The sequence below is a fragment of the Rhinoderma darwinii genome, chromosome 3 (genome assembly GCF_050947455.1).
Source record: "Rhinoderma darwinii isolate aRhiDar2 chromosome 3, aRhiDar2.hap1, whole genome shotgun sequence".
Classification (NCBI taxonomy): Eukaryota; Metazoa; Chordata; class Amphibia; order Anura; family Rhinodermatidae; genus Rhinoderma; species Rhinoderma darwinii.
This window is the reverse complement of record NC_134689.1, coordinates 397,043,039-397,057,935: the sequence shown is the minus strand read 5'-3', so window position 1 is coordinate 397,057,935 and position 14,897 is coordinate 397,043,039. Positions and strand designations below refer to the sequence as shown.

Genomic DNA, 14,897 nt, shown 5'->3' with positions numbered 1-14,897 from the left:
ATCCAGCAAGTTTTTACTCAAATTCCAAATCTCTGTTTAATTTCCCTCATTTTTTTTATCCCCCATATCAGTGGCCTTTAACCTGTGTCTTTACAGCTGTGACAGAACTACAGCTCTCAACATATTGGGAGTTGTAGTTTTGCCATAGCTGACGAGTCAAAGGCTGGAGACCACTGCTTGTCAGTAAAATGAGTTGGGAAATTAGAAGATGGAGGGAATAAAATGAGATTTCGAAGCTGAGTGAAACGCGTTGGGTATTAGGCTACTAAACACATGAGTTTTCAGTTTTCATATGAAATCTTTCCATAAACATTTCCTCAAAATGTGGAATATTATAGTGATGGTCAATGAAGGAAGAAAGAAGGAAAATTTGACTTCATTTATCCATACAATCATTCATACCCCCCTCAATTTACTCAATTTACATAATTTTCCCAAATCATTTCACACCATTTCTTTTCTAAAAGTGTGTCTTTAACCATCCTCCACTCATTTCTCCCACTATATATTATATACTCCTCTCTCTAACCATCCCCCAGTCATTACACTCACTATATATTATATACTCCTCTCTCTAACCATCCCCCACTCATTTCACTCACTAACTATTTCTAACAATCCCACATGAGATCGCATGTAAATAATCGATGCCTTGCAGGTGCCATTGGACCATATAATCCTTGAGCGCACCATCGATGATATAGATCACGGGGGGCGTATATACCTTAGAGGCATCGCATGCAGGGGGGCTATTAGAGTAGGTATTGGCTTAGGCTAGCTCTATCCCCCTTATCTATGGGCTTTTTCTATACCAACATTGGCACACAAGTGAGGGTAATGCCACCCTTGAATGAGGGTAGAAGGAGAGTGCAAGAAGTGCTAGGTTGTCCTGTACAGAATGATGGGGTGGCATGGCATGAATCAGCTATAATAGGGGGTCCATCTCGATACAGGGCCCCCTCTGCTCTATGTGCCCCCCTAATAGATGACAAAACTTCACAGGAGTTACTTGTTCGGGATAGATGTGACAATGAGGAACAGTAAAGACACAGAGGACGGCCACTTACCTGATGTGATCTTCCTTCAGTCTTGTTTGTTGCTGGCACCTCTCTGGTGACTGTGACTTGCTCTGATTCCTCTTGGAGACTGGCGCTAGCTGAACACCTGAGCTGCTCACCTGGGAGCTGCCTGCTGGGAGGCACTGTGTGCGCATATATCCCTACCAGTCCCTGCCTACAGGAAAATCTTCAGCTCTGTAAAGCATGACCCCTACATAGTCCCTAGGTTCAGAAGGTCTATAGAAAAAGAGCATTTATGCCATGGGTGGGTGACTTAAAGGGGTTTCCCATTTTTATGTAAATAAAGCTTAATTGTATAATGAAAAGTTCTGAAACTGTCTAATATACTTTGTGGTTCAATTCCTTATAAATCTCTGATTCCTGTTGGTGAATGGAAACATTCTTGTTTTTGTCCAAAGTCTAATACTTCTACCAAGTCTGCCAGGGTTTTCAATAATGCTTTCATTCACTGACAGCAAGCAGAGATCATAAAAACTCACAAACTCAATCATATAACTCATAAGAGACTGATAGATTTGCAGGTAAATTTGCAGGATAATAATATGGACTTTGGTTTTGGTTTATTTCATTGTACATGTTATGTTAGAGGGGCAGAGAGAGAAGCAGCTGTCTGATACATCTGATGACGCTTATCTTTAGGGTAGCAATTGTATTGACATGTAAAAATTCAAGCTGCTGAATCCATGTTTCGCCCATAGAAGAAAATGAGACAATGGCTGGCACCTTGCTTAAACATCGATTGCTCAAGACTAAGGCTCTGTTCACACTTGTGTCGCGGTTTCCGTTTATAACGGAAACTACGACACAAAACCCGATCTGTCGCATGATTGATAGACTCACACTGCAAGGTCCCTTTGAGGCACAGATGGCATCTGAAGCAGAAAAGGAGTGAGGAGAGGTTAATATATTTTTTGGGGTCTGGTCTGAGGTTTGAAATTAGGGTTCTGGAGTCTGCTTTGGGGGTCTATATAAATTTTGAAGTCTGATCTGATTACAGTACGGGACAGTAGTTCCACGCAGAGGCAGGGACTCCTAGCGTCGTACATAACTATGATGCTAGGAGCCCGGCCCCCTGCAGTGTGTTCGGTCCGGGTCTTCCGGCCGAAATACGTTCCGTACATTACGGACGTAACATGGTCGTGTGAACCCAGCCTTAAAATGGAAATTATGACACAAGTGTGAACAGCGCCTTAAAGGGGTTATCTCATCTATCCACAGAATAGGTGATAAATGTATCAACGGTGGGGGTCAGACCAATGGGACCACCACGATTGCTACAACGGGGGACACGAGGCCCCATTTCGGAGGCATTTCGGAGGCTCTATTCAAAGTCTATGGGACTGACGCAGATTGTCGATCGGTAGTGTTGAATTGATTCTGCCAAGGGCACTAAAATACCTTGTCATGGCCCTGAGTGGCAATCAATGTGAAGTCATGCCCCCAGAACAATACCCACTTGTTACCCACGTCACTGTTTATTTACCCATAACATTTTTTTTTGCAAAATAACAGCAAACGACGCCAGAAAGTCAGCAGGTGTAAATACACCCTGTAACTGGCCAGTGAATTTGTGTGGAAAAGGTATCAAACTAAGGCCCCATGCACACGACCGTGCCCGCAATCACGGCCCGCGATTGCGGGCACGGCCGGCCGCTGACTGACAGCCGCATTTTCGGGCCGTGCTCCCATACAAAGTATGGGAGCACGGCCCGCAAAATGCGAAAGAACGGGTATGTTCCATAATTCCCGGAACATTTCCACGGCACTGACACCCTTCCGTAGTGCTACGGAAAGGTGTCAGTGTTCAATGAAAGTGAATGGCTCCGTTTTTTGCGGACCGCTGTTGCGGTCCGCAAAAACTGAGGTTTTTTTACGGTCGTGTGCATGGGGCCTTCAGTATACATTTACTCCTAGAGTACTGTAGTAGTATAAGGGTATGTTCACACGCAAACGCAAAATACGTCTGAAAATACGGAGCTGTTTTTCAGGCGAAAACAGATCCTGAATTTCAGACGTTTTTTGCAAGTACTCGCGTTTTTTCGCGGCTTCCATTACGGGCGTAATTGGAGCTGTTTTTTCAATGGAGTCAATGAAAAACAGCTCCAAAAACGTCCAAAGAAGTGACATGCACTTCTTTGATGGGGGCGTCTTTTTACGGGCCGTCTTTTGACAACGACGCGTAAAATTACACCTCGTCTGAACAGAACATCATGAAAACCCATTGCAAGCAATGGGCAGATGTTTGCAGGCGTAATGGAGCCGTATTTTTCAGGCATAATTCGAGGCCGTGTGAACATACCCTTATAGTGACAATACTAAAATGCAGATTGCATTCTGATATGAATATGTACAAGTCAGTACTCAGCATTGATTGTGACGAGAATTTCTTTATAGTGCAATACATCGCACGACCACAAGGTGTCTCAAGAACAAATTAATACCGTCTCGTACATAAAATAACCACAGAGTGTCCCAGAACACGGAAATGTAATTTGACCGGGTTGCAATTCATCTTAGATCCTAAGGGTGGCAGCAGAGGAAAGAAGTAAGAAGGAGCGCAGTAATTCTCATCGCCACACGGGGCCGCAAGCGTATTAATAAACCAGACTTAACCGCTTGCGGTACCCCGCATGACCACACGGTGTCGCCTGTATATAACACGCCGCACACTTTGTCTGGTTCCTTACACCGGAGCGGGCTGAATGTGGGCGGTCATGGGGCGGGTGATGGGCGTCACTGCGGGTTGTTCTGCCGGGATCGGGTCAGCCCCACTCCAGCCGGTACAGTTGCTGCTGGAGTTGTGGTCGGGGACGCGATGGCGGCGGCTGCGGAGCGCAGGGCCTTCGCTCAAAAAATAAACAGGTGAGGGGGAGGGGACAGGTGCATTGCAAGGTCTTATTATAACAATATAATAATCATATGAGGTCATGACTGGAGAACGTTTGCATTGTGTCTGTCATTTATAAAGGAAATGCAAATAGGACATGTGGTTCTCCAGCTGCTGTGAAACTACAACCCCCAGCATGCAGCTGTTTTTTATGGAATGCTGGGAGTTGTAGTTTAACTGCAGTTGGAGTGCCATTGGCTGCAGACCATTATCTGGTGTGAATTATGTGCCACTTTTTCTAGAAGTCGCTCTGTACCATAGTTCTGCACGATCTCTGCTTGCTGTCAGTGAATGGGAACACTCTAGTTTATACCCAGAGGCCGAAAACCTGTCTAGACCTATTCCTTCTCACTGATGAGGGTTTGCTGCAGTTGTCTCTAGTCTAGACAATCCTCTGGAAGCTAAACAGTTTGGATCTTTTATCTGTACTGATACATTGTAACAAACGGTCAGGACCGGAGCGATGGGGACTGCTGCTGAGCGGATTGTCTAGACTGAATACAACTTTCAGCTCTGAGAAGTATTTGGCCTAGACAGGTGTACTGCCTCTGGATGTAAACAAGAATGTTCCCATTCACTGACAGCAAGCTGAGATCTTAAATTGACACGCAAAGTAGATTAGAAAGTTGCGGAACTTTTCTTTATGCAATAATTTAGCGTTCAGGCCCTTTTACACCATCTGATAAGTGGCCGGTGCAGCGGGCGCCGAATGTGACATGGATGGGGACGAGCAATCGTTACTCCGATCTCTCGTCCCCGTACATTATCGCCATGTCGGCAGCGCGTCTCTCTGTTTACACGGGGGTTGTGCTGCCGACAATAATATTTCACTTTTTTTTTAAACCGATACGACCCGCAGATGAACGAGCGTTATATGAATGCTTCTCTGCCTGATAATTGTCCAGTGTAAAACCCCCTTTATCTATGTAAACACTGTTTTAAGTATTTCTCCCATCCCCCCCCCCCCCCCTCTCTCTCCTCCTTTTTGGATTATCCCCCCCTTGTTCAGATATTTTTAGATGGTTCCTTGACTCTTTTAGTGAGGTCATGCACCCTTGTGGTTAAAAAAGGGACCTGGGTGTGTAATATAGTCAAATTCCATTAATCCGGCATCAAGGGTACCTCAAAGGTGCCGTAGTATCAGTTATTCCGGATTATCGGTCAAAGAAAATCCGGGATTCTGATTGGTTCTCTCTGTTCGTTCTGCGTCTGCATTCCGTTATATTAGACTTTCTGAATTATTGGATGGCGGATTAAAGGAAATTCCCTGTAACAGAAGGAGGTTATTTGATGGTGGGTGGCATAAAAGGGGCAGAGAGGTGACCAACTAATGGGTCTATGTATGGCCAGGAGATGTTATATGGGCTGCGAGACACCAGGCGACCGTATAAAATATATATTTGACCCCCAAAAAATATTGAAAGTAATAATTTAGATTGAGGCTCTTGCACATTTGGGGATCTTTTGTTCTATAACAATCCAGTCGAGGGTATAAGGTTTCAGTAATTCATTCATAGACTACAGTATACGGTAGTGATCTAAGATCCTCCATGCTGCCGAGCCATCTGTTCCCACAGCTGAACCAAACAATGGCTGCCGGCGGCTCATCTGTCTGTGTGTAAACTGTGATGAAGAAATACGAAGGGTAATAAGATAATGAGAATATTACTGAGGAGTGAAGATGTAAGAAGAGGAGGAGTCGGGAGTCTGTAATTAGCCCTTATTCACACGACAGTGTTTCCCGGCCGGGTAACGGTCGTTCATAAATCGGCCGTCACACGTCTGCATTAGGAACAATAGACCTTTAATGGGGCTATTCACACGGCCGTTTTTTTTTTTTTTTTGACGGCCCGGGAAACCTGTCCGTCAAAAAATGGGACATGCCCTATTTTCGGCCGTTTATCCGACCACCCGGCTCCCATAGAAGTCTATGTGGCCGGGTAATACTCGGCCATCACCGGAATGTGTCCCGAGTGATGGCCATGAATTCTCTCTCTTTCTCTCTCTCTTTCTCTCTCTCTCTTTCTCTCTCTCTCTTTCTCTCTCTCTCTTTCTCTCTCTCTCTTTCTCTCTCTCTTTCTCTCTCTCTTTCTCTCTCTCTTTCTCTCTCTCTTTCTCTCTCTCTTTCTCTCTCTCTTTCTCTCTCTCTTTCTCTCTCTCTTTCTCTCTCTCTTTCTCTCTCTCTTTCTCTCTCTCTTTCTCTCTCTCTTTCTCTCTCTCTTTCTCTCTCTCTTTCTCTCTCTCTTTCTCTCTCTCTTTCTCTCTCTCTTTCTCTCTCTCTTCTCTCTCTCTTTCTCTCTCTCTTTCTCTCTCTCTTTCTCTCTCTTTCTCTCTCTTTCTCTCTCTTTCTCTCTCTTCTCTCTCTTTCTCTCTCTTTCTCTCTCTTTCTCTCTCTTTCTCTCTCTTTCTCTCTCTTTCTCTCTCTTTCTCTCTCTTTCTCTCTCTTTCTCTCTCTTTCTCTCTCTTTCTCTCTCTTTCTCTCTCTTTCTCTCTCTTTCTCTCTCTTTGTGAGGAGGAGGGTCTTTTTTTTGCTCCCTGTAGGAGTCGGAAACCCCAATCCCCAGCCGGGGATTGGGGATTCCGCTACAGGAGAAGTGAGTGACTACACTGTCCATATATGGACATTGAAATCAGTGACTTCTACTGGAAGGGGGGGGATGGGTGCAACCTGCCGGGGGCTGGGTGGCATTACCTACCAGGGGGGCTGTGGCATTATCTACAGAGGGCTGTGTGTGGCAACAAATTTGAATGAAATTCATCCGATTTTAAAACGGACAACACTCGGACCCTGTCGTGTGAATGAGGCCTAAGAGGATCGGGAGCCGTGTTACTGTAGTAAGATGTTACGGGGTAATAAGAGGATCAGGAGCCGGGTTACTGTAATAAGATGTTACAGGGTAATAAGAGGCTCAGGAGCCGGGTTACTGTAATAAGATGTTACAGGGTAATAAGAGGATCAGGAGCCGGGTTACTGTAATAAGATGTTACAGGGTAATAAGAGGATCAGGAGCCGGGTTACTGTAATAAGATGTTACAGGGTAATAAGAGGATCAGGAGCCGGGTTACTGTAATAAGATGTTACAGGTAATAAGAGGCTCAGGAGCCGGGTTACTGTAATAAGATGTTACAGGGGTAATAAGAGGATCATGAGCCGGGTTACTGTAATAAGATGTTACAGGGTAATAAGAGGCTCAGGAGTCGGGTTACTGTAATAAGAGGATCAGGAGCCGGGTTACTGTAATAAGATGTTACAGGGTAATAAGAGGATCAGGAGCCGGGTTACTGTAATAAGATGTTACGGGGTAATAAGAGGATCAGGAGCCGGGTTACTGTAATAAGATGTTACAGGGGTAATAAGAGGATCAGGAGCCGGGTTACTGTAATAAGATGTTACAGGGTAATAAGAGGACCAGGAGCCGGGTTACTGTAATAAGATGTTACAGGGTAATAAGAGGCTCAGGAGCCGGGTTACTGTAATAAGATGTTACAGGGGTAATAAGAGGATCAGGAGCCGGGTTACTGTAATAAGATGTTACAGGGTAATAAGAGGATCAGGAGCCGGGTTACTGTAATAAGATGTTACAGGGTAATAAGAGGCTCAGGAGCCGGGTTACTGTAATAAGATGTTACAGGGTAATAAGAGGATCAGGAGTCGGGTTACTGTAATAAGAGGATCAGGAGCCGGGTTACTGTAATAAGATGTTACAGGGTAATAAGAGGATCAGGAGCCGGGTTACTGTAATAAGATATTACAGGGTAATAAGAGGATCAGGAGCCGGGTTACTGTAATAAGATGTTACAGGGTAATAAGAGGATCAGGAGCCGGGTTACTGTAATAAGAGGATCAGGAGCCGGGTTACTGTAATAAGATGTTACAGGGTAATAAGAGGATAAGGAGCCGGGTTACTGTAATAAGATGTTACAGGGGTAATAAGCGGATCAGGGGCCGGGTTACTGTAATAAGACGTTACAGGGTAATAAGAGGATCAGGAGCCGGGTTACTGTAATAAGATGTTACATGGGTAATAAGAGGCTCAGGAGCCGGGTTACTGTAATAAGACGTTACAGGGTAATAAGAGGATCAGGAGCCGTGTTACTGTAGTAAGATGTTACGGGGTAATAAGAGGATCAGGAGCCGGGTTACTGTAATAAGATGTTACAGGGGTAATAAGAGGATCAGGAGCCGGGTTACTGTAATAAGATGTTACAGGGTAATAAGAGGACCAGGAGCCGGGTTACTGTAATAAGATGTTACAGGGTAATAAGAGGCTCAGGAGCCGGGTTACTGTAATAAGATGTTACAGGGTAATAAGAGGATCAGGAGCCGGGTTACTGTAATAAGATGTTACAGGGTAATAAGAGGCTCAGGAGCCGGGTTACTGTAATAAGATGTTACAGGGTAATAAGAGGATCAGGAGTCGGGTTACTGTAATAAGATGTTACAGGGTAATAAGAGGATCAGGAGCCGGGTTACTGTAATAAGATATTACAGGGTAATAAGAGGATCAGGAGCCGGGTTACTGTAATAAGATGTTACAGGGGTAATAAGAGGATCAGGAGCCGGGTTACTGTAATAAGATGTTACAGGGGTAATAAGAGGATCAGGAGCCGGGTTACTGTAATAAGATGTTACAGGGTAATAAGAGGCTCAGGAGCCGGGTTACTGTAATAAGATGTTACATGGTAGTAAGAGGATCAGGAGCCGGGTTACTGTAATAAGATGTTACAGGGTAATAAGAGGATCAGGAGCCGGGTTACTGTAATAAGATGTTACAGGGTAATAAGAGGATCAGGAGCCGGGTTACTGTAATAAGATGTTACAGGGTAATAAGAGGATCAGGAGTCGGGTTACTGTAATAAGATGTTACAGGGGTAATAAGAGGATCAGGAGCCGGGTTACTGTAATAAGATGTTACATGGTAATAAGAGGATCAGGAGCCGGGTTACTGTAATAAGATGTTACAGGGGTAATAAGAGGATCAGGAGCCGGGTTACTGTAATATGATGTTACAGGGTAATAAGAGGATCAGGAGCCGGGTTACTGTAATAAGATGTTACAGGGTAATAAGAGGATCAGGAGCCGGGTTACTGTAATAAGATATTACAGGGGTAATAAGAGGATCAGGAGCCGGGTTACTGTAATAAGATGTTACAGGGTAATAAGAGGATCAGGAGCCGGGTTACTGTAATAAGATGTTACAGGGGTAATAAGAGGATCAGGAGCCGGGTTACTGTAATAAGATGTTACAGGGTAATAAGAGGATCAGGAGCCGGGTTACTGTAATAACATGTTACAGGGTAATAAGAGGATCAGGAGCCGGGTTACTGTAATAAGATGTTACATGGTAATGAGAGGATCAGGAGCCGGGTTACTGTAATAAGATGTTACAGGGTAATAAGAGGATCAGGAGCCGGGTTACTGTAATAAGATGTTACAGGGTAATAAGAGGATCAGGAGCCGGGTTACTGTAATAAGATGTTACAGGGTAATAAGAGGATCAGGAGCCGGGTTACTGTAATAAGATGTTACAGGGTAATAAGAGGATCAGGAGCCGGGTTACTGTAATAAGATGTTACAGGGTAATAAGAGGATCAGGAGTCGGGTAACTGTAATAAGATGTTACAGGGTAATAAGAGGATCAGGAGCCGGGTTACTGTAATAAGATGTTACAGGGTAATAAGAGGAACAGGAGCCGGGTTACTGTAATAAGATGTTACTGGGTAATAAGAGGATCAGGAGCCGGGTTACTGTAATAAGATGTTACATGGTAATATGAGGATCAGGAGCCGGGTTACTGTAATAAGATGTTACAGGGTAATAAGAGGATCAGGAGCCGGGTTACTGTAATAAGATGTTACAGGGTAATAAGAGGATCAGGAGCCGGGTTACTGTAATAAGATGTTACATGGTAATAAGAGGCTCAGGAGCCGGGTTACTGTAATAAGATGTTACATGGTAATAAGAGTATCAGGAGCCGGGTTACTGTAATAACATGTTACATGGTAATAAGAGTATCAGGAGCCGGGTTACTGTAATAAGATGTTACAGGGTAATAAGAGGATCAGGAGCCGGGTTACTGTAATAAGATGTTACATGGTAATAAGAGGATCAGGAGCCGGGTTACTGTAATAAGATGTTACAGGGTAATAAGAGGATCAGGAGCCGGGTTACTGTAATAAGATGTTACAGGGTAATAAGAGGAACAGGAGCCGGGTTACTGTAATAAGACGTTACAGGGTAATAAGAGGATCAGGAGCCGGGTTACTGTAATAAGACGTTACAGGGTAATAAGAGGATCAGGAGCCGGGTTACTGTAATAAGACGTTACAGGGTAATAAGAGGATCAGGAGCCGGGTTACTGTAATAAGACGTTACAGGGTAATAAGAGGATCAGGAGCCGGGTTACTGTAATAAGATGTTACAGGGGTAATAAGAGGATCAGGAGCCGGGTTACTGTAATAAGATGTTACTGGGTAATAAGAGGATCAGGAGCCAGGATACTGTAATAAGATGTTAGTGGAGTGGGGTAATAAGAAGATCAGGAGCCAGGTTACTGTAATAAGATGTTACAGGGTAATAAGAGGATCAGGAGCCGGGTTACTGTAATAAGATGTTACAGGGTAATAAGAGGATCAGGAGCCGGGTTACTGTAATAAGATGTTACATGGTAATATGAGGATCAGGAGCCGGGTTACTGTAATAAGATGTTACAGGGTAATAAGAGGCTCAGGAGCCGGGTTACTGTAATCAGATGTTACATGGTAATAAGAGGATCAGGAGCCGGGTTACTGTAATAAGATATTACAGGGTAATAAGAGGATCAGGAGTCGGGTTACTGTAATAAGATGTTACAGGTTAATAAGAGAATCAGGAGCCGGGTTACTGTAATAAGATGTTACAGGGTAATAAGAGGATCAGGAGCCGGGTTACTGTAATAAGATGTTACAGGGTAATAAGAGGATCAGGAGCCGGGTTACTGTAATAAGATGTTACAGGGTAATAAGAGGATCAGGAGCCGGGTTACTGTAATAAGATGTTACAGGGGTAATAAGAGACTCAGGAGCCGGGTTACTGTAATAAGATGTTACAGGGTAATAAGAGGATCAGGAGCCGGGTTACTGTAATAAGATTTTACAGGGGTAATAAGAGGATCAGGAGCCGGGTTACTGTAATAAGATGTTACAGGGTAATAAGAGGATCAGGAGCCGGGTTACTGTAATAAGATGTTACATGGTAATAAGAGGATCTGGAGCCGGGTTACTGTAATAAGATGTTACAGGGTAATAAGAGGATCAGGAGCCGGGTTACTGTAATAAGATGTTACAGGGTAATAAGAGGATCAGGAGCCGGGTTACTGTAATAAGATGTTACAGGGTAATAAGAGGATCAGGAGCCGGGTTACTGTAATAAGATGTTACAGGGTAATAAGAGGATCAGGAGCCGGGTTACTGTAATAAGATGTTACAGGGATAATAAGAGGCTCAGGAGCCGGGTTACTGTAATAAGATGTTACAGGGTAATAAGAGGATCAGGAGCCGGGTTACTGTAATAAGATGTTACAGGGTAATAAGAGGATCAGGAGCCGGGTTACTGTGATAAGATGTTACAGGGTAATAAGGGGCTCAGGAGTCGGGTTACTGTAATAAGATGTTACAGGGTAATAAGAGGATCAGGAGCCGGGTTACTGTAATAAGATGTTACAGGGTAATAAGAGGATCAGGAGCCGGGTTACTGTAATAAGATGTTACAGGGTAATAAGAGGATCAGGAGCCGGGTTACTGTAATAAGATGTTACAGGGTAATAAGAGGATCAGGAGGCGGGTTACTGTAATAAGATGTTACAGGGTATTAAGAGGATCAGGAGCCGGGTTACTGTAATAAGATGTTACAGGGTAATAAGAGGATCAGGAGCCGGGTTACTGTAATAAGATGTTACAGGTAATAAGAGGATCAGGAGCCGGGTTACTGTAATAAGATGTTACAGGGGTAATAAGAGGATCAGGAGCCGGGTTACTGTAATAAGGTGTTACAGGGTAATAAGAGGATCAGGAGCCGGGTTACTGTAATAAGATGTTACAGGGTAATAAGAGGATCAGGAGCCGGGTTACTGTAATAAGATGTTACAGGGTAATAAGAGGATCAGGAGCCGGGTTACTGTAATAAGATGTTACAGCGGTAATAAGAGGCTCAGGAGCCGGGTTACTGTAATAAGATGTTACAGGGTAATAAGAGGATCAGGAGCCGGGTTACTGTAATAAGATGTTACAGGGTAATAAGAGGATCAGGAGCCGGGTTACTGTAATAAGATGTTACAGGGTAATAAGAGGATCAGGAGCCGGGTTATTGTAATATTATGTCACAGGATAATAAGAGGATCAGGAGCCGGGTTACTGTAATAAGATGTTACAGGGTAATAAGAGGATCAGGAGCCGGGTTACTGTAATAAGATGTTACAGGGTAATAAGAGGATCAGTAGCCGGGTTACTGTAATAAGATGTTACAGGGGTAATAAGAGGATCAGGAACCGGGTTACTGTAATAAGATGTTACAGGGGTAATAAGAGGCTCAGGAGCCGGGTTACTGTAATAAGATGTTACAGGGTAATAAGAGGCTCAGGAGCCGGGTTACTGTAATAAGAGGTTACAGGGTAATAAGAGGATCAGGAGCCGGGTTACTGTAATAAGATGTTACAGGGTAATAAGAGGATCAGGAGCCGGGTTACTGTAATAAGATGTTACAGGGTAATAAGAGGATCAGGAGCCGGGTTATTGTAATATTATGTCACAGGATAATAAGAGGATCAGGAGCCGGGTTACTGTAATAAGATGTTACAGGGTAATAAGAGGATCAGGAGCCGGGTTACTGTAATAAGATGTTACAGGGTAATAAGAGGATCAGTAGCCGGGTTACTGTAATAAGATGTTACAGGGGTAATAAGAGGATCAGGAACCGGGTTACTGTAATAAGATGTTACAGGGGTAATAAGAGGCTCAGGAGCCGGGTTACTGTAATAAGATGTTACAGGGTAATAAGAGGCTCAGGAGCCGGGTTACTGTAATAAGAGGTTACAGGGTAATAAGAGGATCAGGAGCCGGGTTACTGTAATAAGATGTTACAGGGTAATAAGAGGATCAGGAGCCGGGTTACTGTAATAAGATTTTGGTGCAGAGCTGTGATTGTAATTTACAGGCTGTTGTAGTCTCTTGTCATTTTTGAGTCCGGTTTCTTTAGACATTCCCTCGCACCCCCGCCCTATCTATTTCTTCGCCCCCCATTTCCCTCGTCCTCCCCTGTCCCGCGTCCTGTTATTGTGTTGGGAGAGCAGCACTTCCTCTGGTCTCGGGCTGTGTGAGACGGACTGTGCTCTCGTGGGAGCTGCTCATGTGGGATATGACATGGCTTCGAGTCGAGTGTGAGCTCTGTTTATCATTACGATATGACTTGTTTAGAGTGTTGGCTCTTTGGGTCAGGATTCTGTCACTTTTCCTCGTCTTTCTTCCTGATAGAGTGTAAGCTCTGCAGGCCGGTGTTGCTTTTGTCTCCTCTGTGGGAAGATTACTTGCTGTATCTTGAGTGTTTATCGGTCTCTTTACTTTGAGTTTAGCGTTGATGTAACGTAGTGAATTATTCAGAATGTGACCTGGAAAGATTCGGTTCCCTCCCTGTCATTCTTAAAATGTAGAGTAACCGGTTTAATGTGTCACCCGCTGTGCAGTGTGATCTGATCCGGCTGCTCTGTTCGGGGTCAGGAGAGCACCCAATCTACAGGCAGGGGAGTTGTCATCTCTGGGCATTATAAGGTTATCTGGGCACGGATGGGTACTTCATGGGTGCCTAGTCTTTGGCCATAGTATTACTGGGTATATTCAATATCCTACACCATACAAAGTTATTTTTCCTTATTTTGTCGTCTTATGCTAAAGACAGATGAGTGGGCGGGGCTTAGTAAATACCGCCATTATGTTTATTTTTATCTTGCACGTTTTACTGTCTGTAATATTGTAGGTTAAAGGGGTATTCCGGCCTTAAAGATTTAATAGGTAGGGATCTCACCTCAGTGACCCTCACCTAATAGGATAATGGGAGTCCAGTGATCCCCTATTTGGTAATCCAAATTGACTGATGGCGGCCATGAGAGTGAGGAGTAGGAGTGAGCAGGCCAAGTATGATTGCTGCTCTCTCCAGAAGTCTCTGGACGTTACAAAGCACCTGATAGGTGGGCATATGCCATAAATGTCTATGGTTGGAATACCCCAAGTCTCGAAGTTACGAAGCACCTGATAGGTGGGAATATGCCATAAATAGGTTTGATTAAAAGTGACTTACCGTATTATGTATACAACTACTATGCCGACCTATGTGTCTCCATGGCTACAGACTACGAACCAATATTGTGTGTAGTCTGATACTCTCTCTGCCTTCTTGATATCCTATAGACAGTAGTGAAGGGGCGGAGTGGCAGATTATTCCATTTTATGGGCCGAGCTGACCACTTTCAAACTGGAAACCACTGGTTTGTTGAGATGAAGCTGCCGCAAGGTGGAGGCAGCCATGTTGTTTATTTTCTAATGACTTGTGACATAATTAAGTGGATATATTCAATTCTGTTTAATTATAAGGGTATGTTCACACAGGGCGGATACGCTACGTAAAAGCACACCGCGTATCCGCCCTGTGCGCCGCAGAGAATTCCATTTGAAGGACTGCACCAATTTTTGGTGCAGTTTTTTGACCGGAAAGTCTCTGCTGTGGAAGACTGCACAAAAAAAATAACAAAATTGCCATAGCGACCAGTCCTGCAGCATGGCATCCTGGGATTTAGAAGGTAAACTCAAGCACTCCTTAGATGAATATGCAAAATTTATGATTCATTTGGATAAGGCAATAGAGATAAGTAATGTTTCGGCCACAATCCGGCCTTTGTCAAACG

The 14,897-nt window shown here is 44.1% G+C and overlaps 1 protein-coding gene across 6 annotated transcripts in view; it reads left to right on the top strand.

Annotated features, from left to right (window-relative positions):
• The first annotated feature begins 3,803 nt into the window (after positions 1 to 3,803).
• Positions 3,804 to 14,897, top strand: part of DOCK6 (dedicator of cytokinesis 6) — a 91,189-nt gene continuing 80,095 nt past the window's right edge. For 4 of the 6 annotated variants that reach the window (XM_075859021.1, XM_075859020.1, XM_075859019.1 and 1 more), the window contains exon 1: positions 3,813 to 3,941. In XM_075859021.1, the coding sequence (XP_075715136.1) occupies positions 3,895 to 3,941 (47 nt within the window). In that variant the 5' untranslated portion in view covers positions 3,813 to 3,894. Of the gene's footprint in view, positions 3,942 to 14,897 lie in introns of all 6 variants that reach the window. The other 2 variants (XM_075859024.1, XM_075859023.1) reach the window with 2 other exon arrangements.